The sequence below is a fragment of the Mesitornis unicolor genome, unplaced genomic scaffold (genome assembly GCF_000695765.1).
Source record: "Mesitornis unicolor isolate BGI_N332 unplaced genomic scaffold, ASM69576v1 scaffold11796, whole genome shotgun sequence".
Lineage (NCBI taxonomy): Eukaryota > Metazoa > Chordata > Aves > Mesitornithiformes > Mesitornithidae > Mesitornis > Mesitornis unicolor.
In genome coordinates this window covers 28,087-52,434 of record NW_010193027.1, presented here as the reverse complement: position 1 = coordinate 52,434, position 24,348 = coordinate 28,087, and the positions used below count along the sequence as shown (strand labels likewise).

At 39.5% G+C, this 24,348-nt stretch overlaps 1 protein-coding gene across 1 annotated transcript in view; it reads left to right on the top strand.

The window, feature by feature from the left end:
* LOC104542867 (breast carcinoma-amplified sequence 3-like) overlaps nt 1–24,348 on the top strand; it is a gene marked incomplete at its 3' end in the record, with an annotated part of 90,358 nt that overhangs the window by 41,330 nt on the left and 24,680 nt on the right. The window contains exons 7-8 of the mRNA XM_010187325.1: nt 8,670–8,777; nt 12,869–12,945. Of these exons, the coding sequence (XP_010185627.1) occupies nt 8,670–8,777; nt 12,869–12,945 (185 nt within the window). The remainder of the gene's footprint in view (nt 1–8,669; nt 8,778–12,868; nt 12,946–24,348) is intronic.

Here is a 24,348-nt window from a genome sequence, read left to right as displayed (position 1 = left end):
CGTTTTTGTCTAGTGGCTGCTTTGGCACAGTCACACAAGTCCCATCTTCTTTTTCTTTCCACACGTGAGCAAACAATGTGGTTTTCTTTTGATATGTCTTTTTTTTTGGTACTCAGGCTGAGACTTGTAGTTTACCTGTAACAAAATGGTTTCTGCAGCGTTGATGACTTTTTGAAAATATTTCTGCGATATGCCTACGAGACTACGAAGGTGGTGAGGTAAGAGGATAAGATGGAACATTTTTTACTAGAGCGAGAGACTTTTATCAAAATATTTGAGGACAATACAAGAGTGAAGTCTGTGTCTCTTGGTACTAAACAAATATGTTAGTGCCGTATCAAATAATTTCCTCTTTGTATTTAAAGGATTAGATTTAGTAACACGTGTCTAAGATTGGTACAGGTTTTTCTTATTTAAAACTAAGTGCTTCCATGTTTTTTGCAGTTTGTGGTACACTTAAAATGTCTCTGCTGCTTTGTGTTTCACTGCTACACACGCATTTTTGGGAAGTGTTGCTTTCTTAGAACTCTCACTCTGCTTTTCCTGATTTTGAATGAATCTGTTAAGTACCATGAATGAAAGTGAGAAAATTACTTAGAGTTTTCAAGCTTTTGTTGTGAAAGGCTTTGATGCAGAAAGCCAGAGAGTTTTAGGGGACTAGATGGTTAAAGTCTTAATGGAAGCTTTTTCTGCAGTGGTGTTTAAGAAAGAAATAACGCCATCCTTGAATATCTTTTTTAAAAGTTTACATTCTGGTATGCACCCCTCAGAAAGAAGGCAAAAACTGAACAGAGCTCAGAGGAGAACTGCAAATATGTGCTAGGGCTGGAAAACAAAACTGAAGGCTTAAAAGTCTTTCACTTTATTGCAGATTAGCTAGTGACTGGGTTGCTTTGGATGCTTACTGACTGATGGAAAAGATAACTGAATGCAGTGAGCTTTTTTGGTGTTGTTGACAGAGACATAAAAGCTGAACAGCAGAGTATGTACGAATTCTATCTTGCAATAACAAGTAATTTCATAAAAATAAAATGATCAAAATGTTGGAACAACTTACCATAAAAATAGAGGACTCATTGTTCCTTGAAGTTCTTTAAGACAAGATTAGGTTGCTTGGTTAGAAATAATTTCTTTCAGGTTCTGGGATGTTTTGTTCATGGCCTGGAAAGAGATGATCCTTCTAGTACTGAAATCTGTTAATCTGAGCAAACCTTCTTCAGGGGCCTTGAGGAGAACAGAATTGCCTTTGTGGTCTCAACATGCTAATAATATTACTACAAAGATCATAATCAGATCTCATGCTTCAACTTTCCAGTGTAGAGGTTCAGGAAGGAATTTTTCCAATATACGATTAATTACCTCTGGACTCTGCTTTGTTTTGCTTTTCTCCCCCTTCTGCAAAGCATCAGAGAGTTGTCCCAGCCAGACCAGGTTACATGATAATCTTAACCACTGCACTGCTATTTAGAAACTCGTGTTTGTGTCACTGTCACGGTCCTCCTTGTTCCTATATGGCAATTTTTCTTTACTAGTAACTTATTGGTAGATTTGATGCTTTATAGAGTAGTAATTTTGAAAACCCTTTTATGGGTAGTCTGCTGTACAGACCATTTGGACATACCTTGTCCAGCCAGCTCCTTGGACTTGCTGTCACTTTTCCCTCTCCTGTTTTTTCCTCTATGTAACATGTTGTTCAGTGCCAGGGCTGAATTGCTTTTAGAGCCTTTGAGTGAGGTATAAGAATAGATACCCAGGTGAAGCTTAACGGCCTGCATTAGCCAGGAAGCCCATGTGATGTAATGGTTTCTTCTGACTTGACAGTGAAATGAGCTGTCTTTCCTAAAACGAGTTTTGAAGCTGAATTCTCTTTAAGGCACTTGAAAATTAAAAAAAATAAAATAAAAATGAAAGTTTAAATGCTTCTGTAAATGTTAAATCTCACAGACTGTAAGACGGATGTAGTAAGAGATTGTTGTATTGTTAGGTTTTTTTATTACTATCTCAGTATGAGTTTTAATATTTTTAACCTCCTAAAGGCACTGAAAGCAATTAAAAATAAGGCTATATTGTAAGTTGGGTTTGCTGGGCTTGAAAAATGATTATTGCAAATTGCATGCAAATAAATAAACAGCACAAGAGAAATGTAGGAGAAAAATGAAGAATGGTACTAGTGTGGCCGTGGTAGAATGGAGAGTAAATCTGGGAGCATGCAGTGCGGTGATGGGTGTAGGCTAATGGTTATATGTTTTATATAAATAGTGGCACAGTGAAAGGCTGTGTTTGAAAATTAAATTGTACTTTGGAACAGAATAACAAAACCAGTCACCTGTCCTGATTTTGAAACACTGAAATTAAAGTAGAGCTTTATTTTTTGTGAAACAAAACTTTGAACAGACAAATTGCGACAGAATAATTGCCAGATTTTTTTACAAAGTCAATTATTTTATTTTTATGTGAACTAGTGGTGACTGTATGGTAAAAATCAAATTGCTTTTGACTGCAAGTGTGTGACCTGCTGTCTAAAGCTTGTTTTTGTTATTGCTGTTAAATTTACTGATCTGCGTAACATGTGCTAGAAGGCTTGAAGCTTCTCCTAAGTTTGTGTCAGTAGCCTTTCCCAGGGAATCTATCTTCATTTTGTGGATTTTTGGCTTTTTCTATCAGTTGGTACTTGTGTGCGAGGAAAACAAGATTTGGCTTCCAAGGTATGAAAATAATATTTTCTAGCTGCTAGGAAGCAGTGTTCCCTAGTTTCTGCAGTAACAAATACTATTTTAGTCTTTAATAAAATAAATTACTTGGCTATAGCCAAGTAATGATTGTCATATCTGGGTTTGTTGTATCTGGCCTCAGAAGGTGATGGACATCGCTCTGTTGAGGTCAGTGGAGATGACATTAGGCTGCTCCTGTATACTGTGCAGTAACTCATAGCAGTTCACAGCCCAGTCCCATCAAATTTGAAGATGAATTTGATGAGTGCTATTTAAATAGTTTGCCAGCTAATACCTGGAAGTATCAAAACTGGAATAGTGATTCATTGAAAGACTTTTCTTGCGTATGTTAGATCAAGTGTGTGGATGAGTAGAAGTTTTTCATGTTTTTTTTTCCTTTATAGAAAACTCTTTGTGTTGCCCTGCACATTAGGAAGGTCAATACAAGATGGAAGAAGAGGAAGAAATGGTTTGTGTTTTCTTTTTAAATGTGGAAGCTATAAAAGAGAAAGAAAGGGATCATTACCCCAGAAAACCTGCTGCTAATATGTGCAATGTTTGTCCTGAGTAAATATAGACGGAAACTGCTTTGTAAGGGTACCGAAGGAGGCAGATGTAATGTAATTGTGTGTAATTAGAGAAAGATGGAGCTCATCCTAATGCCGTTTCAGCAGGCGCAAGGGTCATGTGCCGTCCTGTGAGTGGCACCTCAGACGAGGATCGATGCATACAGCGCAGCTGGGAAGGAGCTGTTTCCTTGTTCCATCATGAAGTCAAATTACCAGAAAGAGACTCTGGGTAGAGACTGCTGTGGTGATGGTCTGCAAACAGCTACGTCACCTTTACTAGAGGATATCAAGGCATAAGGACTGAATCAGCAAATGCTGGGGTTAACTAACCCTTAAAACAGCTTTTTGGACCAAGCTTTGGGAGCCTGTCTGTAATAATGATATTGCTTACAATCCTTGCAACGTCACGTTCTTGAGAAGTGAGAGTTTTTTTCTTTATTTCTTAGGTCAGTCCATCTGATTTCTTCATGTGAGCTCATTGATTCTTTGATATAATTTCACCGCTTTTAATGTTTTCAATCATTTCGTGATTTTAATACAATAACACATTGGCTATTAATGGTAATTAATTGACTGCTTTCCAGAAGAAATTTCTGGAGCCTGTATAAAGGAGTGTCGGTGGTAGAAAATATTTTTACTGTAATGATGTCCTGTAGAACTGTGTACTCTTGCTACTGAAGGTTGTTACTATTGTTTCAACAATTTTATTACTATCTAAAATGTGTTATGATGCCATAACTTCTGTCGTTGTTCCCAAGTGACATCGTTGTGTATCTCATCAAGCTTATGTTGAGTAGAGTAAGAAAAGTGGGTAGATGAAGATGCTTCCCTTGATCTCTTTTTGTAATGATTTTTGCTCTATCTTCTTTGAAGATTGTCTAAAATACACAACAATGCAGTATATTGGCCAAACAGCTTCCATCCTGAGGTGATTTATCTGTTTTTCGTGCTACAATTGGCTGGAAAATGCCTCATGCACAGTATGCCTCATAATGGCCTGGTGGTCAGCTTTTTCAGCAGAAGCTCTATTTCTGCTTTACACCTCTCCAGCATTTCTTCCCCCCTTCTTTCTTTCTGGACTCCCAAGGCTGTTCTGTAGCTGATGTCCCATCTCTCTGCGTGAGATTTGTTCATCACGTGGCAGAGAGGGGAGAGGCAGCAGGGAGGGAAGTAACCGCATGTGAGCAGGCACCCTGAAATCTTTCGAGGCACAGAAAATGTTATGTTGGTGCTATCAGTCTTCCCCTTTCTGTATAGTGTGTGTGTTTTCTACAGTATATTTGTCTCTGTATGCAAACATTTTTCACAGAGCTTTTATAAATGGTGTGACTCATTGCTAGCAGATCTGCGAAGAGGTGATGGTTATGTCGTGATGCATAAGCACAGATGTAGCCGAGTGCCAGCTGTACAAGGCATCTGTTACTGTGCTTCTATCCCTGCACTGCAATAGGCAAATAGAAAAGGATACAAGAGCCTGGCTGTATTTGTATATTTGTTAATGCCAACATTTGGAAGTTGTCGGTGAATTTGTGCCCATTACCTCTAAAGAAGCTGTTGCTATCTCTGCATTAAGCAGCTATTTTAAGTCAGGTTACATAACAAAAAATTTGTTGTAATTTGTGGGAGTAATTTGCAAGAATTTTATTTGTGACAGACTTAATGTTGTTACCAGACTGCAAACCCCAGTGTTTTCACATCCCTGTCTTAATCTCTCCCCTTTACATAAGCATCACTGGTTCACTGGAATATGATGGGAGCCCTTCTCCTCGGTGAGACTTGTGTGATCCTTCAGTTTGTCAGAAGAGCTTCTTGCCTACAAGTCTCCGTCTTTTATTTTCTCCCAAACGATGGCAGTTTGCTAGGAGGGGCCATCAACTGGTACATTTCAGGCACATTTATTTACAAGTTTCTATGATCCTCTGATGAACTGTATGTTCGTTATTTCTGGCGCAGAGCAAGATGCAGTCATTTTAGGTCTGTACAGTTCTTAGGTTTCGAGACTTCCGATTGTCAAGAGAGGTTTTTGCAGTTTTGTGGGGCTCAGCCTTGCAATCTGTGGTGGTTTTGGTGGTGATCTGTGCTAGTTTGGATACTTCTGGTTTTGTAGCTAAGATTTGAATATACTTCTGTTGATTACACTAAATGATATTTTTTGTCCTTATCGGTGGTGTCTTTTTTAATATTTAATATTTGATTGGGTATTTATGTGATAATTTAGTGAAGAAAATTGTTAAGAACAAAGCGTTAAGCCCAAGGCAGTTTTTCTAGAGACCCTATAAAGGGCTCCAGGATGTTTGTCAGTAACGATGCTTTGTCTTACTGAACACCGTAACTATTTGTCTATTTAAGTGGGGCATCTTGCTTGGTGTGAATCTTCCTGCTGTGTGGTAACATGACAGAATAATGAAGTAATGTATGTGGTATGAATGTTATGGAAGAAGGGAAACACATTCATCCTCTGCTTTTAATTGTGGTGATTTTGTGTTCACATTCTTCTTAAATAATGAGTTAGAAGAAGTTGAGGTGCCTCGCTTTTAATATCCAGGACTCAGTCTAGATTTTTAACTTAAGAACGTAAAGAGAACACTGTGATTGAGTCTGCAATCAGAAACCCCTGAGTTCTGCATTTCAAGAAGACAGGGAATCAGGAGAAGCTCAGTGGAGGTCATAAAGTGTCAGAATAAACTGCGTTGTGCTGCAACTCCATGGTGGCAACTGGTTGTAGCTTTTGCAGCCCATTGCGCGTCTTCTGTTGCTTAATTCACGTGCCTCTACTTTCTTTCTTGCTTCCAATTTGTTAGACCTTTCAGTGGGCCAGCCTGGGGGAGAATTCCCTCTAGAGGAGAAAGAAAGGACAAAGTGTTATTTTTCTGTTGATTTAATGTGCTGAAATGGGTCAGTATAGAATCTGTTGCCTTAGAGGAAGAGTAAGGAAAGTACCCAGAGCCACTGGTACTGCTACTTTTGGACATCACTGAAATGGAGGAGGGAAGGAGCTCTTAGCACTGCTTGTGAGCAGTGTAGGCTAATCAAGGTACTCTGAGTATTCCTGAAGTGCTGAGACAGAAATGAATCCCTAGACGTGTGTCTGTAATCCTCATTCTCCTGTTCTAGGAGAATTATCTTGCTGCTAGCTGAGGAGATACAAAGGAGGGTAAAGGCCACTCCAAAGGCTCATACTGTTAGAATGGTTGAGAAATAATGTCTTTGGAAAAGAAAAGGAGTTTTGTAGTGTTGGGGAATCCTTGCTGTATGGGGTTCTGTTGAACTATGAAATGAAAATATTTGTTGGTATTTTTTTTTCCACCCAGCGAGTTGAAACACGTTATTGAGTTGTTAGGGAGGTCTGGTCAAAAAAGAATGTGACATTATGGATCTCACCATTACACCATCACTCATTTAGGTACACAGTTTTTGGAGTAGCATTTATAAATTTAAATTATGCTAATATAATGAATGTTATGTCTAATGAATTCAGAGTCCCCAGTAGCAAATGACCTTCATAACAGCCACTACTTGGAACAGGAAGAACAACCAGAATCACCAGAAGGAAATGGTAAAGAGTGATTCGAGTGATTGAAACTTTGTCATTATTGCAGAAAATAATAAAACCCACCCCAAACACACGTATTATTTTCTCGTCATGGGTTGCAGTATTCCATGAAATTAAAGGAAAGGTAACATTTGGAAAGAGGACTTTGGTGGTGGAGCTAGGTAAAATAGGGTACTTCTGACCCAGTCCATCCTACTACTTGACTATTAGCACTCGAGCTCAAGTGGCTGGTTTTTAACCAGTGCGGTTTAAAAAAGCACCGGTAGAATGGTCTTCATGATCAGCCCAAAGGAAGGTCTGACATCGTAATAATTCATTTGAGTGAGGTGATTATTAGCCATGGTTTTGTTGGTGCAATAGGTATTAGAAGGTACAGAGTCCTGAGCTGTAGTCACAGTGAGCTCGATATCAAATCAAAGTGGGACTGTTGAGCACAGGCTAATATGGAATCAGTATCAATTATACTAATATAATTTTAGCTATATTGACTGCTGTGATTTCTGTTTTGAAATAAGAATCTGTGCAGCCTTTTATCAAAATAATTTCCTGAAGGTAATAAATACACTTAAATGATAAAAAGCTTTGTACGTGGACCTTGCTGTGGTTTTCTGTGTTTTCTAGCAGCAATGAGCTTCTAATGTGAAGTAACTGGACTTGAGTCTCAGTGTTTTAAAAGTGTTTCTGAAGGGCCTTTGAACGGCTTAAAAGTAATAACTAGCACCCTCTAGTTATTAGCCTAGGTATGTGCCTAGAAAAATGTATATTTTGGGAAGAATTTCAGTAGGCAAAATGTCAAAATGTATTTTTGTATGATTTCTCTGACAGTTGTCTTTCTGTGCATATATTGTTTCTCCACTGCATACTTACCATATGTGCCATCTTCTGATCTTTGCATTTGGGATAAACAGCTGGCGTTTGTACTCCAGTTCTCCAGAAAGTCCTCAAGCAGCTCGAGCGGCTCCCAAAGACAAGCAAGTGTTATGGCAGGAATTGTGTGAAACTCTGTAAAATAAAGCAGATATGGGCAAAGGGAAACACCCTCTTTTACCAATACTTAGTGTGTGTTTGTACAGCTGGCAATTTGTGCTCCTTCATATTCGTTGACCTAGAAATAGCCAACGTTTTAATGCGTTCTTGGAGGGGAAAAAAGGTGTTACGGAAAAGAGCTGCCACATCAAAGCCTCTCCTCAGCTTGTCAAATGGTTTCCAGCACTACCTTCCTTAGCCCTATCGGGACACTCAGCACTTTCTTCCTCTCAAAAGAAAGCGAGCCTTTTTATTAAGAAATGGCCTTAGAGTTGTATTTATATTAAAATGATAAAAGTGACACAAAGCAGTTGAAAAGATCTGTATAGTTCAAACAAAAAGTCCATCGGAGACGTAATGTAAATTCTGTGTAATGTGTCTCTATCAAATCAAGTCGTACGATTCAGCTGTTGTGTAAAGTGAAGTAAGCACTCCTTTGGGGAAAGTGTTACTCTGGAATATTCTTTGAAATAACTAGAACGTAGCTGAAAACTTCATGCCTATCAAATGGCTCGTATTTTGCTGGGCAGATCTGCTGTTCCAAAGCCTTGCTTGAGACAGAGGAAACGAAGTGCTTGACAATTGGTTGCACAGTTCGGGTTCTTGAACATTGTGAATATCATCATTTGATTTTAATCATACCTTCCCTCCATGTGGAAGATTTGTACTGACCCTTTGTTCTACAACATTCTATTCAAGTTGCTGGCTTTCTCATTTAGCATTCCTAATAATAGGAGGCGGAAATAATTTTAGGGTAACTTTACCGAAAAAGTCCTCCTTTCCACTAAAATCTTTTTCTGTTCATTTTAGCACAAGCCCACCTTACTGCTGTGTGGACCTTTATTCCTTGCGAACAGGAGAGATGGTCAAGTCCATACAGTTCAAAACTCCTATTTATGATCTGCATTGCAATAAAAGGTAAGGATATTTGCTGTACATTCTTTCTGTGTTAGGGCATGTAAAATTTGAGTAATTAATACAATTTCTGGTGTATGTGCTCCCTGACTTTATTATTTTGACTTTCCTGTAAGCATGGCTTTGGTTCTCCATCTCTCAAGTGATATTTGAGTAGACAATATGCTTCTCCAGTGGCTTTGTCTGAAGAAGTTCAAAACGTTTTGCATCTGAAATCATTTAAGATTCTTTCAGTTGTGATGAGGGTGAGCAGGAGTTGTTGGAATCCTCTATCATCTACCTACAGATGGAGAAATGGGATCATCCAGAGTTTAAACAATATAGAGCACTGAAGAGTTGATAACTCCTTTCTCTTTGTGTTCTGTTGTTCTGCCAGATGTATTGCCTTCCTGCACATCAAAAAATACCTAGTGCGGGCTCTGTGGTTCACGGGAAGTAACGTTCCTGTGAGTCAAATAACAGAGCGGCATCTCTGAGCTGGGGTAATATCACCTAATATCTAAGAGAGATGGCTTAGAAGGCTGAGCATCAGGTTGAAAATGCCTTGTTCCCATAGAATCGTGAGTTCAAAGCTTTCTGAATTATCTCTGGATCTTCATCTCTTACTGAGCCCCCTTGTAGTTTACTGCATCTTTTTAAGACAGGAGACCCGGGATCCCTACATGTGGATCTTGATGATCCATTGGCACTCCAGATCAGAGAACTTGATGCAGTGACATTATTGAAGTCCATGGTTGTGCCCCTGCCTTTGCTTCTTCCCACCCAGCTGTTACTGTTATTGCTCACTGTGTGTCTTGAGGTGCCTTATGGAAGTTGGGGAATATGGTTCCTGAATGAAGAAGTTGCTGCATTTCTTTGGCATTTCGCTTGCTGAAGTTGTTTGTCCTTCAGTAAGGAAGGTGCCACAATAAATAATTAAAACACAATAAAACATCAGGATGATACATTTCTTGTGCCTGTTTTGGTGGCAGTAGCCAGCATGCTTGCATATGTGAAGACCACAAAAGAATACGAGCATGTGTTGAACTATTGCAGCTAAGGGTAGTTAGCACTGTTGGAGACTGGAAGGGAAAAATGATACCAAAAAAACCTCCCCACAATCCTGGAACTGACAAAGGTTTTGTTAAACATACATTTGTTAATCATTGCACCATCAAAATGGGAACTTTGATGACTACATTAGGCCGAGTATAAGTTACAGGAGGAAAGTCGCACTACTGAACAAGGAGCTTTATACCACAACTAGTCTGATAATGTGGAGGATATTTTGATAGTGTACATGTTTAAAGAATTAAAGGATGGTAATGCTTTGTTGCTGTTGTGGGTTTTCTTTTTCTAAATCCCTGTCCATCATCTTATTGTAGGATGGGGGCATGATTGTTCTATCAAAAAAGTTTCCCTGAAGTGGTTGTCAGTGAGTTATGTGCCATGAATAGGTCACTGTTCCTTTAAAAGCTGTCAGAAGGAGTTCAGTACTTATCTGTGCAACTGTCCCTTGCAAAATTTAAAGTTCCCTTGTGTACGGTGTGATGATAGTAAATCTTTCCAGTCTGGCCTCCTGGCAGAAGAAAAATCCAATTGTAAAAACACTCAAGAGGCAAATTATCATTCAAAGTCTCTCCCAGCTAAAAAGTCTTTCCAGGTGCTAATGTTTCTTTTCCTAAGTGGTAAAAATGGAAAAGCTACTTCAAAGCTGTGTGGCTGTATCCAGGGTAGCTGCTTCTCTGGAACGTATCAGATTCTGTTGTTTTCCAAGGAAAGCTCACTACTTCAGGTTGAAAATGCATTAAATGTGGCCAAGTGCAGTGCTAATGATGCGTTAACCGTACCATAGACTAATGGAGTCCAAAATTTTGATTTAAAATAAAACTTCAGCTGCAGAAGAAGGGAAAACTGTTTATTATTTATGTATTTATACTCTAGAATCATCCATCTGGTAGGTTTCATTTATGCAGAGAGACAGTGTATCTTCAAAGGGTACAAACCAAAAATCCACAGGATTGGGAAATATTACAATAAAATATACATAGGTTTTCTATATATATTTACACTTGCACATGCATGCAAAGTCTTTCCATTATTCATTGGTTAACTTTCTTTAAGGCCTTGTGGAAGAAGTTAGAATGGATGCGTTTTCTTTTGTTTTTCTCTCCTGCAGTTAAATCAATTAGGAGACACATTGTTTAACTAAAACTTCTATTTTGTCCAAAACTAATACTAATTGATATATGCAGAGCTTATAACTTTTAAAAATTGAGGTTTATGAATTGGAAGGGGGTGGTCAAGTACCTTTTTTGCTACAAGCAAATAAGAAATCCTACGTGAATTTGTGTGACCTCACACGTGCGAATCCCCCTTGTTGAGTTTCGTGCTCTGCCCTCTTCTTTTGCCAAGGAAGCTGTTCCCTCTGACAGTGTACCCCTGCTTCCCATGCTGGGGCTGCCAATCTCTGAGTATGACTTTTCCCCAAAAATATCACTTGATTTCTACCTTTTTTCCGAGAATTTGTGTTTTTCCTTGTTTCTGAATAGAGGCATACCAATAAACCAGCAACAAAGTCCCAAGACGAGAGGTTATAAACCCAAGAGTCCTGAAGGAATTGGAGATAAAGAACAGACTTTATTGCTTTAATCGGCCTCTGTATCAGACGCACAGGGAGCAGGCAGGGGTGCACCAGCCGACTGAACAGGCTCCAGAGTTATCTTGGTAACTACAGATGCAATCTGGGTTATTTGGCAAATGTGTCAGCAAAAATAATAGCAAAATCAAATGGCAAACAGAAAGATAAATCATGCCTATTGGAGAAGCATTAATACAGCTTTGTAGGTGGAAATCGTGACTTAAAACTTATTTATGTGTCTAACAACATCGGCAAGTGTGTGGGTAATGTATGTATTTTGATTTTAGTGTAGTCCATCAGAGTCTTACAGGTATTGAGCTCTCATGGGATAAAAAGGAGGTGTTCTTGTGACTTTAACAGTTAAAAAAGCAGGGAGAGGGGGAAAGAGGAGTTAATGGCTGGTTTTCACACTGATAGGAGATAAGCCTCACCCTTTATCCAAGGATATGTGCGATTCATCATCTTTTAAAATATTATTCTATACTGTAATATGCCATCATAATTTTCAGATAAATCATTAGGTATTTTAATAATTGAGAGATGTGATGAATTTTTTTACTGCTTCTTATATGCACAATTAAAACTGTTAGAACAGCATTTAATAATGATCCATATTGTCAGCTAATTAAAAAAATATTGTCTCATATTCTTCCTAATGAGAAAATAATCAGATTCTTAATTAATCGCGTCATATTGCTAAATGCTCCAGATAGCTGATAGATTTTATCTCTTTATTTGTCAGCTTCCCAGGTGGTTCTTTCATTTCAAGAGCTTAAAGAAAGCTTAGGTTTAGGGAAGTAATCAATGCAGGAGGAGATGTATCCTATTTAAAAAGCTTTCAAGATGCTTCACTTTCCAAATCTGGCCTCTATTAATTTAGGCAGCAGAGTGTTTCATGCATAGTTACAGTGTGGCACTTGTTCTGATACTTTATTTCGAACGCTGAACAAGTATTTTGCAATAAAAGCATGTGCGTGTACAAGTGAATACATCAACATACGCCTGTCGTTTTGCCCATTGACACAAATCCTGCTTCTCTCAACTGTATTTGTGTGCGACGTTCTTGGTATGAAAAAACCCTGCTTTTAGTAAATAAGATGGTTTAATAAATTTGCAACGAGATGGGCAATAGGATTATTTCAAATTTAGATTGTTGATTTGATTGTTATTTGAGTCATTGAAAGTAATTCAGGATCCTTGTGATTCCATTCTTTCTTTTTAATGGAGCTTTTACTGCAGAAGGTGTATCATAAATATGCTGTGTTGTTCTGTATCAGATCTGTGTACTTCCTGAGATGAAGGTTATGTGGTTGGAGTGAGAGAGAATCCTCAATAACTGCCATGCATTGGTAACCTGGCAGTTTGTCACTGTAGAATTTGTATTGATGCTTTTGAAATAATTACATTTAGATATTGAATCTTTAAACCGAAGCATTTAATGTTTAAAGTACATGTTCCATTTCTGTGTTTTCAGGATACTTGTTGTAGTCCTGCAAGAGAAAATTGCTGCCTTTGACAGCTGTACATTCACCAAAAAATTCTTCGTTACAAGTACGTATAATTGGGGTCAGACTTTTTGCTGTAGTGGTGGTGTATGATAAAACAGACTTTTTTGCTTGTTTTATTTCTAAATCCTCAAAGCAGGTCTCAGTGGATTCATTTGGAGTGTCAGGAGATCTGTTGCTTTAAAAAAAACAATCCAAGTGTTACTCTGTGAATCTTTGGCTCTTTTGCGTATTTATTATTGCTGTAACTAATTTCTCACTGTTATGAAGAGCACTTACACTGACACACATAGGCCACTGAAAAATCCTTCTGTTCAGGTTTGGGGTTTCAGGTTGTCCACATAAGCAGCAGTTTACAAAAGCATGGACAGCAATCTGCCGGCTTTTCATTTCTGCTGGTCCTTAGGCCCAGATACATTTATTTTATAACCACAGACTGACATTAGCAGGTGTCAAAGCTCAAGCAGGGCAGTCAAGTGTTGTAGTAGAAGAGCTATAGACAGGTATTTCCCTGCAGATGCTTTTGCATGCCTCTTGAGCATGAAGAAAATGTTTGCTGGGACTCCCCTGTATCCCTGTGTACCCTACGACTTTCCTCTCAGTAGAGGGGTATTGATTGTAACGGACAAGGTGCTCTCCGAAAGCTGTTCCTGTGCTCTCAGTGTCCCTTTGCTGCTCCAACCTCTGTAACGCAGTAACTGGTGTGTTAGTAAGTGATGTGTTTTCTGCTGCTTGTGTTCTGCTTTGTCGCAGGATGTGGTTAGGATTTGGAAGTCGTTTACCTGCTCCCAGGACTGTGTGTGGTGTGATGCTAAACACCAAGGAAGTGTTCGCCCTAGAAAAATTACTACCGTTTTATTTTTCAAACATGTAGTGACTGGTGCTACTGCTGATCAACTAGAATTGCCTCTGAAAATCTGTAGATTACTGAGGGATCACAATTCACTTTGAAGGATCAGAGTTTTAGTGTTAAAAAGGAGCATCTGAAATTCCCTGCGTGTATTTTCAGTCACAGTCGGAAAAGTTCACAATTACCTTTTTATGTTATCTGTGCGTTTAAAGAAAAAGTTAGAGGAAGCTGCTTCTTGTAATAGCTTGAAGAAAAGCAGCATTATGCAGCAATACTAAAGTTGCCAATAGGTGTCAGTTTGTTCCTATACATGGCTGTGAGATCCTAAGAGTCTGCTGGGTGCAGTGGAGAGCCAAGTGGGAACAGGCGCGCTTGTGTCCTCCTGGGCCTCGTTCCTCCTTGTTGTGCCACCATAGAGAGTTGGGGTATGGGCCTCGCTTTATTTTAGATCAAGAATAAATAAGCTCAAGTGAGTGTGTATTTTGACAGCTCTTGTGCTTTTCTAGCTCTGAAGTATTGTTTCGTGTTGTTTTTGTTTTGTTCGGGGTTGGGATTTTTGTTTGTTTGGGTTTTTTTAGATATTGCCATTTGTTTTTAAAAATTAACTGTATTATGGGGAACAGGAGTATCCTCTTTGTAACCGTCACTTTCAGCTTGCAGTGGGTTTTTGTGGAACAGCATTGGAATTTAAAGAAGATAAAATAAAGCTTTTGGAGATATTTACGGAACTGTTTGAAAATCCAGACTTTTGAGATGTCACTGTTCACTGTATTTCTCCAGCTATGATGTGTTTTTTAATATGAGAAAATTAAATTGTTCTCAAACTTTGTTCTAGTTCTGGGGCCCAAAAGCTCGGTTCAGGACCCCCCCTCACTTTGTGCTGGGCATTTTGGGAAGCTGCAGGACCCAGCAAAGAGCAGAGCTGCCGCCTGTGCAGCCCTTCCCCTTCCCCAGGGACGGCCGTGACGGTGCAAACAGCTGCCTGCCCTTTTCCCTTGGTGACTGCGTTTCCTGGGCCTGTGCTGGTGAATGGTTGTCCTGAGGATTTTGGAGCTTAGTCATTTCACTTCATAGCTTATGCTCTCAAGCTCTGGCATGTTGAAGGCTGCAGTTCAGCTTTTCTCCAAACTTTCAGATTTTGTGTGTGCTGAAATCTCTTCGACGTAAGAGTGTATCTTTAAAGGCTCAAGTTGCTCTGATGTGTTTGGAATGCGATGTAAATGAGCTACCTAGTTAGCTGCAGAGATTTTTGATAATCAGCCAACTGGCCAGCAACTGGGCTCTTGTGCAGCTTTTTTTATTTTTCTTTTTTTAAAAATTTAGGAAGATGCAGTGTAGTTAAAATCGGAAAAGCAGAAAACCCTGAAAAGGAAGCTCTGCAAAAGGTCCTACAGGCCTCTTTGTTTGCACCGTTGGAGCATCCCTGCTCTGCAGCAGTCAGCCGGCGTCCCCTCTGGATCCGTCCTGGTCACCTCGGCTGGGCGGTGGCAGTGGGGATGTCACTGCCTGTCCGGAGAGCTTCTCATTGTGAAGAAGGTATAAAAGGTCAAAAATACTAAATTAGGATTGCTAGCTATTTGAAGACATTTTTGTTTACTGTGTAAACTGCTGTGCAGAAAAATAAAATCTTTTTTTCGAGAAGATTTGGTGGTGATGCGGAAATAGCATCTTCCACCCGTATCAACTGAGTGGCGTGGGAGCCTTAGAACCTCATAGAGACAGCTAAAAAGCAAAATTAATTAAGCAGAAGCTCTCGTCCGTTTTGCTGACAATTTATACATAAAAATGAAATGCAGAATGTACAATTAAAACCAGCATGAGGAGCTCTGAAGTTCAGTGCTCCTCAGCAATGCTAATGCAGCTGCATTGCACATGAGTAGTGTTCATCTTTCTGTTTTTGTTTTTGTGGTTGAATGTGCAGCTTAATATATTGTTGTAATAAATATGCCATAAAATATTCAGGATGTAGAACATGGTCAAGTTCGTGCTGCTCTTGGAGTGTTTAACTCCTGCATTTCCTTATTTTTCACGGGCAAATTAGACATAGTACTAACCTTTTATTTTCTACATGTGATTAGATGGAGTGTACTGATTTGACTTGAACAGCAGAGAACCAGCACATTTTATTTGTGCATTTTGTAACGAAAACTCAGTGTACAGGTGCTCCAGTCTTGGTGAGTGAATTTGAGACAGGTGCTTAAACTTGAAGGGAAAACATACTGTGGGTATTGTAGAAAAATTACCAGGATATCCTGCAATCTGCCCTTTGGGGTGTTCTATTTCTAAATGTCGGCTAAGGAAAGGCATGGCATCAGTCTGCAAAGAACTCATGGCAGTAACTTTAGTACGACTCTGTTCTGTGCTGTGCTCGTGCTTGGAGCCAGCTCTGTTTCCTTAAGGAAGGGCTTGCACTGAGGGGAAGATAAAGCCAAACAGTAACTTGGTGTCCTGCGCTGTTTTAAGTGCTCGTGTGGCCAAACAAAAACAAATTCTTTTGCTGCTTATTATAAAAGTGTGTTTCTTTTGGTAACTTTGAATGTCTAGGTGTGGAGTTTAACTATTCAGAAATCTCTTTAAGAGTTTTGTTGTGGTTCACTTCAGATTTCCTTTGGAGACTTTTTCTGAATCCTGCCTATGACTGAAGGATCTGAAATGAAAGTGATGTATAGGCTTTTTTTTCCCCTGCTTTGCTCTACACAATAGATGCAGAAAGGCTGAATTTCATTGATTTCTATTACATCAGTGCTCCCTCAACCCTTCTCCAAAAATGCTTACTTAGTGGAACGTTGATGATTATGAATATGGCCTGATGGATACTTTCTTCTCTGTCAAGAATATCCTTCCTACCCCCTGGGCCCTAAGTAAAGATTATCACAGATAACATCATGCATGTGGCATCATCTTTGTGTCCGATAACGAGTGCCTGCGCAGTTTCTCTGGCCCTTCCACTCCTCATATTGATATATTCTCCATCCATTATTCTCCAGGGATGGAGACAGTTATTGCAGCCATTAGCTGGCACCACATTTCTATTGATGCTGGACAGCTAGAGCCTTAAGAGGTAATTTTCCAGATTTTAGTCAGAGTACTTTATTGTATAAAAAGTCTCAAAAGGCTTGCCTAACCACAAGCCAAAAATTATTCAGTAGATGTTAAATGCACCCCACCTGCGCTGCTCGAAAATAAAAATAACTAAGTAAATAATAAACCCAAACCAAAACCTGTAAAAAGCCCCGATGTTTGATACTCTAATTTGCTATTTGGATGGAGTATTCCTATTTTCACTGACACTCACGTGCAAGAAATAGTGTGGTGGTTTCAGTTTGTCACAGGTCTGATCTGGAAATCACCTAGGCTTTCTTGGACGTTTTTGTTAGCTTTGTTAGGATTCCTTCTCCCCGATGGGCGCACAGGGAGCAGTTTGATCTCTGCTTTGAAGTAAAACACTGGATGTCTCATGGAAAGGTTTAATGCCTGAAGTTACGTTCTTTGAGAAGTTCTGTTTGCATGGCTCCTTCTGAGCTGCGATCAGCGAGTGGCGTTTATCCTGGATATCCCACTTATCCTGGATATCCCATGTGCAATAATAATTGCTAGGATTCCTCTGTCCGTGGGAGAGACTCCTCAGTTCAGCTCCAAAGACCTCGAGGCAGGTGGGAAGTGAGTTCCTGATTCTCAGTATTTTCTCTATCAGCGAAGAGAAGCCAAGTATGTTCTTGTGAATTGTAAATAAGCAGTTTTTATTTTTATACACATAAACACACACCCCTTCATGTAATTTGTAACTGCCTCCCCTGAGAAATGTTGATTTGATCTTGCTTTTACTTTTTAATGATGATGTTTATAAGAGTGGGATGTTTTTTTTTCCCTGAATGCAGCAATCACTGTCGGACTATTGCAGGATAACGCTGAAATATTTCTTGAAGAGGTCTTTAGGGCACTGTGGTAGATTTATAGAAAAAAATGTCTTCGTTGCTTACAAGGTGTTTTGTTCTTATTGCAGGAAAGTGTAACCACAACAGAAAAATTACACAGAGTCAGAAGCAAGGCACTGGTACCCAAGATGGGTATCTATCATATCTCCTAGGTTTGACAGTTTTAAAAATTGTCTGTAGAACAGGAAGTGCTGTTTGTGTCTGTGTAAGTTATTTTTATCCAAAGCACCCAAATCCTTAATGTTAAAGGCCAAATCAAAGCCATTTTACTCACTTTGTCCTGTACAGGAACAACAACCACTGTAGTAACATTATTATTTATCACTGTCCCATTCTCTGAACAAAAAACAAAGTAAACCTGAGATTAAAACTTAGTTTGTCCCGAGATCCGTCCAACTTGTGCTGAATTAAACAACCAGGCCTAATGAATCTTAAAGGCCACAGATACTTTTAGTAAAAGCTCTGGTATTGGTGGTCTTAGACTCACAGGAAAATACTTAAAACTGCCATAATAGAATTGACAGGGAGAGGAGGTCTCTGTAGTAAGGATGATTGTAGTAGTAATAATAATAATAGCAGCAATGAGAATAATGATGATCATAAATTAAATCTGTGGGCCTTTCCCAAGGTTGAGTGAGGGAATTCTGCTCTTTTGCTCCGGGATAGCACAAAATGCAGCTCATGGCAGGGGGGTTGTTGTGAACACGACTGTGTTAGGAATATTGCCCTGCAGGGGGAAGATGATGACGGTGTATGGAACATTCCTGGCTTTACTTTTTCACTTTATTTGTAGGCTGTTCTTTAGTACGTTAGTAGTGGTAATGCCTCTATGATTTAAAAGGAAAAAGAAGGCGGCGCTGGATGGCAAGCATGATTTCACAGTGGGGTGCATCCTGCTGGTTTGCTCTCTTGCTCCGTTTTTATGGCTGATACTTAAACAGAAGGAAGTACACGAACAATAGAAGAGTTTTGGAAAGTATGTGACAGTGTGAGAGTAAACATTTACATAGGGCCTTTTATCTAGAAGGGACCTGGAGGAATTTATAAACAATATTACTTTATACAGTTTATAAACAAATAAATTTGGTTTGCTTGTGACGCTAAAAAAAACAAACCCTAAACAAACAAAAAATATTAAATAAAACAACTTATATGATTTGTTTTCCTTGGAATAAACAATGCTTTTGCAACAGCAGCATCACTCTGCCTGGTATTTATTGTGTATTCCCGTTCTGTGCTCTTTGTTGTGGATCTGTTTTCTGGCTGCTTTGGATTGCAAGACTTAAGAATGCAGTTTTGTAATTTCATTACTATAGAGTGCTGCGGATTTCAGAAGAACTAGGAAAAAAACTGATAAGCTAAATCCAGTGTCTGAGACGTAACATAGCTTTGGTGGGTGTTGTGGCTGTTTATTTAAAAGTGCACAATACCAGAGCGTCACAGGTTTTTGAAGTGATACCTGGCAAAGACCTCGAATGACTGAAAAGCATTACGCATTTTGGGATTTGCTCAGAAAACTGTGTTTAAAAACACTGTATGCTTGAGATGGCAGATGTAATCTTTAATGAACCTCTCCACTCACTCAAACAGAAAATAAAAAAGCCTTTGTTTTATGCAGTGGTGCCCTTTCTCGGTCCTGTTTCACTACATTTTGCCTTCAGATGTAGGTGAGCCTTGGAGATCTCCGCCTTGGCCAGTGTTCCTTGTGTTTGCTGGCTGTATCCTGGCCCAATGTCGTGTTCATCATACTCAAGAAAGATGCAATTTCTTCCATGGTTTGGGATTAGAGACTGAATCATAAGAAGGTTTTATAATAATACTGCCCATACCCACATATTGTGTAAGCACTCACACAACGAAGTAGCTTGAAATAAAACTGGTCAGCACTATATGCATTCCTCACAGATACAAGGTGTGGAATATCTGTTTAAAAAAAAGTTATAATGAGGATAATTCTTATTATTGATAGCAAAAAAGGAGTATGTGTCAGTGCAGAGGAAGTGTGAGAGAATTGGGGAAAGCACTGAAAATTGCAGAAAACTGAAGTTTTCCTATTAAACTGATAGGGGGGGAGGGCAAGAAAAGAGCAGCTTACTAAAATGGTTTTCATTAAGAAGTAAAAACAAAGTTAAGATAGAGAGGATGAAAGCCTGGGAAATATCACAAACAGATTTTTTTTTCTTTCTTCTTTGGACTATAAAAAAAGGTGTAGAGAAGAAGAGTTCTTAAAATATTCTGTGAAATTAAAAAAAATTGATAGTGTCTTAAGATAAGCACGTAGGGATGTGTTTGAAGAAAAGCAGTGTTCTTCTGGATGCTTCTCATTCAGCTTTTCGATTCCCTCAGCTTTATTAATTCGCACATTAATTTGCAACAGTTTACCACGTGTCATTTTACAGCGCGTTTTAGTGAGGTCTGAGAAGGAAACATAGCTGTGCTCTGGGTAAGGAGCCGTGTTCACTTATGAGTACGTCATAACGTAAACCGAAAATAATTCTGGCTTAGCTCGGACAAGTTCTGACTGCTGGTGCCAGTGTTTTCTAGAGGGAAATGTTGCCTTCTAGTGCACATTTAAATCGAAATACTTTGCCATGGTAAGATCATCTTTAGCTCTTCATCAATGGAGCAATTGAGGCTGTAGATTCTGAGGAAGGACCAAGTGAAAAAATTAAAGCCTTAACTATGATAGTGCTCACTTTTGGGGCGGGGGGGGAAATTGTTATTAAAATACCTGTCCTCCACCTGCATTGTGTGGTGGTGGTTTTACACAGGCTGTGATGTTATGTATTGTATTTGATGTATGTGCAGGGCTCCATAGCGTTCCTGAATGAGAAGGGCAGATGTATAGAGCACATCCGAAGGTATTGACTGGACTGGTAGCACATCATGGGTGTACAACTGGGCATTGGGATGCGGAGTAGCAAACTGTCAAGTTTTTATGGGTATCAGGAAGTCCTGCTGTGTTTAGCCCCCAGCTCTCCATCCCATACCCAGGGCTTTTCGGTTTATATATACATATACATATATGTGTGTGTGTGTGTGTTTCTGTATGTGTAGATATGTATATACGTTTTTAAGCTGTTTTTAATAATGAAAAAGCTGTGGAACTTAATGAAGAGGTACCCCAATAGAAATTCCTCAAGTTTTGATAGTGGCATGTTTTGTGATTTATTCTCTTACCTCTGTTTTAGCTGACATGACTTTTAATGGCCCTGTTCCTCTTAACAGCATTTTCCTCATGCGCTGTTCATTTAAAAGGAAGGAGGAAAGGAATGTGTTGCTTTTCTCCTCCTGGCTGCTGTCTGTGTATTCACGCCACCATTCCTGAAGCCAGAGGATGAGCTTTTTGAAGACAACTTAAGAAAAGGACTGGAGTCTTAATTTTCTGTAGGAGCATAGACCAATGGGAAGATCCAGAGTCAGAGCAGTGAATTGTGTGAATTTTTGAAGTTGAGTAGAGGAGGTGATTTGGTTTATTGTGGGCATATGGATGTGGATCTCCAAAGGGTAGTAGAGATTGTCATAAAAGTAATTGAAAAATAATGTAAAATAAACATGCCTTCTTTTTGCTCACTCATTAAGCAAACGTTTGTATAGATCTTTGGAGAATTTTAAGTAACTTCTACGATTCCTGTGTTCTCAGTAAAACCACTGTAAAGTCAGCACAGCAACAAGACATCTAAAACCGTCTTTGAATGCAAATAATTGCAAACTGTAGGCTTATTTCAGATTATAATTTTGTACTTCACTTATTAAAATAAAAAGATGGGATTCAACTAAGACATTGTAATGCTGAAGAATTTACCTTTGTGGGTAACACTTGCATCTTTGAAATGGGAAAGCTGAGGCACCAAATATGGGGTACCAGGGTGCTGCCTGTGAAAGTCCCGTTCGAGAGAGCCCTGAACCCATTCCTTATTCATCAGGGTTGCATAGGCCAGCACCGTTGGAGTCCTTGGATGTAGGAACTTAAAGTTAGCAGAAAAACTGGTACTTTGATTCACACTTTCAAAATGGTATTTTTTTCTACTTTTGTCTTTTCACAGCTTTAAAGTTGTGCATTTCCGCTGTGTGTGTCATCATAAAGCACAGAAGGAGAGAGTAACTGTGAACTTAAAAACATTTTTAAGTAGTTTCCAGGGGGCTTTCACCTCTATTTTTGTGGGTGATTGTCCCAGTAAATTATTCTTATTCTAAGTTCAGATGTTTTTTAGGACTTGCTTGGTTTGCTGTACTTCTGGAAGGACTTTCCCTGAGTGATCTTTTCTTGGATGACCTCTCCTTGCTGTCACTAAAACTTGGAAACTTTGCTCTTCTTCACAGTTGGTTCTGCAGTCTCGTTCTGTCCACTTCTATTGTAAACACGCAAAAGTTGCTGCTGTTGTTGCTTAGGATGGATTTTTCCTCGGTTGTTTTGAAGTTTGGCAGAAACAGAAGTTAATCTTTAAGAGAGCGAGGCTGGTAAGGATTGGACGGCCAGACTCGCTGGGTCACGCTGTGTCTGCCGTTTCGTTTGCCTGGTAGATGATGTTCTGCTGACTGCAGCTGGATTTTTGGAAAGCAGAAAAACAATTTGCTTTTCCTTCCCATAAAGTATAACCCTTTGTTTATCGTGTACTGCTGCGAGTTTCCAAAATGCAGAGACTCGCAAAGAAAAGAAAGGGAGGAAATAGCTCTTTTTTAATGCTGTTTTTTGTGTCGGAGAGTAGAGTTTAGTACCACGTTGAGTTGTTGACCTCTGCGGAGGTTATTATTAGAGTTGGCTGATTTGTGTGGAGCTGTGTCTGATCGACTGAGGCCACTTGGTGGAACAAACTCCCTGCAGTGGCTCTGGTGAAGGCAGTCGCAGTTTTTAATTATTATTTTTTTTAAAAAAATTTGAAGAATAATGCTATTTGAAGTTCTTCATTTACTTCAGTTCACTGGAGTAATTGAGAGCAACTCCCTTTTCCAAGCGAGATGTTTCTTTTTGTTAGGAGTTGTTGGATTACTGGGGTTTTGTCATTACAGCGCGTGATGCCCCTTTGGGTTCCTGCTGCAGGGACGTTGCAAGGTGCTCGCAGAGTTTGGGAAATGCAAGTGACTGATTCTCAAGCCTGCAGAGATTTGTATGAGGAGAGCTATCATCTGACAGTTTTTAATTGTATATTTTATACATAAAAGGGATGAAAAAGAAAGTCTGGGGACCTGAATGTCTTTACTGACCCAGATAAGAATTGCTGAAGCAGAAGTCAGCATTAAAACCTTACTGGTTGGGATCTATAATGTCATCGGAAGAAAACATTTGTATTTACAACCTAGGGTTGCATTTTACAACCTTTTTTTGCTTTCTTTGTTCCTTAAGAGGCTCTGGCTACCCACATTTTATGCACTTCTGGAATGCAATAACAATTGTGGCATCATCTCTTCAGAATTCGTTTTCCTTCCTGAGATGAAGGCAGTGATAAGGTCTTGCAAAATATTCACTTGGTTTTGCTTTCCTGGCCTGAGATGGATTTAATTGGATGAATTGCTGCCTTTCTCCTTCCATTCCTTTATGACCTTTGAAATAGCTTGCTATGATCTTTTGAATTTTGCAATACCCTCACTGCTCTGGTCTGTAGAATTAAATCAGGAGCCGTTTGTCTTAGACCACATGAACAGAATAGCAGCTGCTTCTGCACGTGCCCAGCAAAATGCTGTCAAATGTGTCTTTAAGCGTTGTCAAATGTCAATTTAAACTTACACCTGTGTGCTCTGGTTAACACCCTCCCATGCTCTTTTTTCTTCGTTTTGCAGGCATTGAAAATAATGCCACTTAAGTCTGGTGTCTTCACTAAAATGATCTGGACAATTTGGGGGCCTCTATGAAAGGACCCTGATAGAAGAAGAAGGGGGTGAATAGGTTTTCTTCTTCTTGCTGTGGTTGGCAGATCAGTATCAAGAGACTTCGGGGAAACAGACTCTTAACTAGCTGTATACATACACAAACAGACACACACACACACATACATATATGTTGCTTCTCAGAATACAGAGTACGATTCAAAGATGCAGTTTGCCTATGCAAATGCTCCTTCTGCCTGTGATAGAGGATCAGCTAACCAGGGCTCCTTTAAATGAGACACACATGTCTAGAAGTTTTTAAATGTTTTGTTTCTTGGCTAAGCAGTGAAGGAGAGAATATAAATTACTAAATTGTCTATATTAGCCTAAGAACTGATGAAAACAGAGATTAACCATGCGCTTGATAGTCCCCTCCTTCCCCCATTCTCTCCCCCTCTGTGCAATATTTCTTTTTCCTATCTGTTTTAGCGTACGAGAAGGGATTTAGGTCTAGTAAACGGCATTGCGCCCGTGGCCGACAGTCCTAGTTCACAAGCTGAGGTTTGAATGCTCGCGCTCAGACCCTGTTACCAGGGCTCTCGTCACTAAATGGTTCTGCGGCTTCATCTGTCTGTGAACTTCAGTGCCTGAACGTTCAGACCTTGCCTTGCCAAGGGATCCCGGAGCAGTGGCAGGGCTGGGGTGCGCGAGTTCGGATCCATCAGTGGGATTTGAGCGCTAAATACAGGCAAGGGCTACATGGTGGTGTAGGAAGAGCAGCATCCACCTGAAAGAGCTTAATCTAAAATTATAAAAAGCAAAGGGGAAACAGGATGTGAAGATAGGACAGTAATAACAA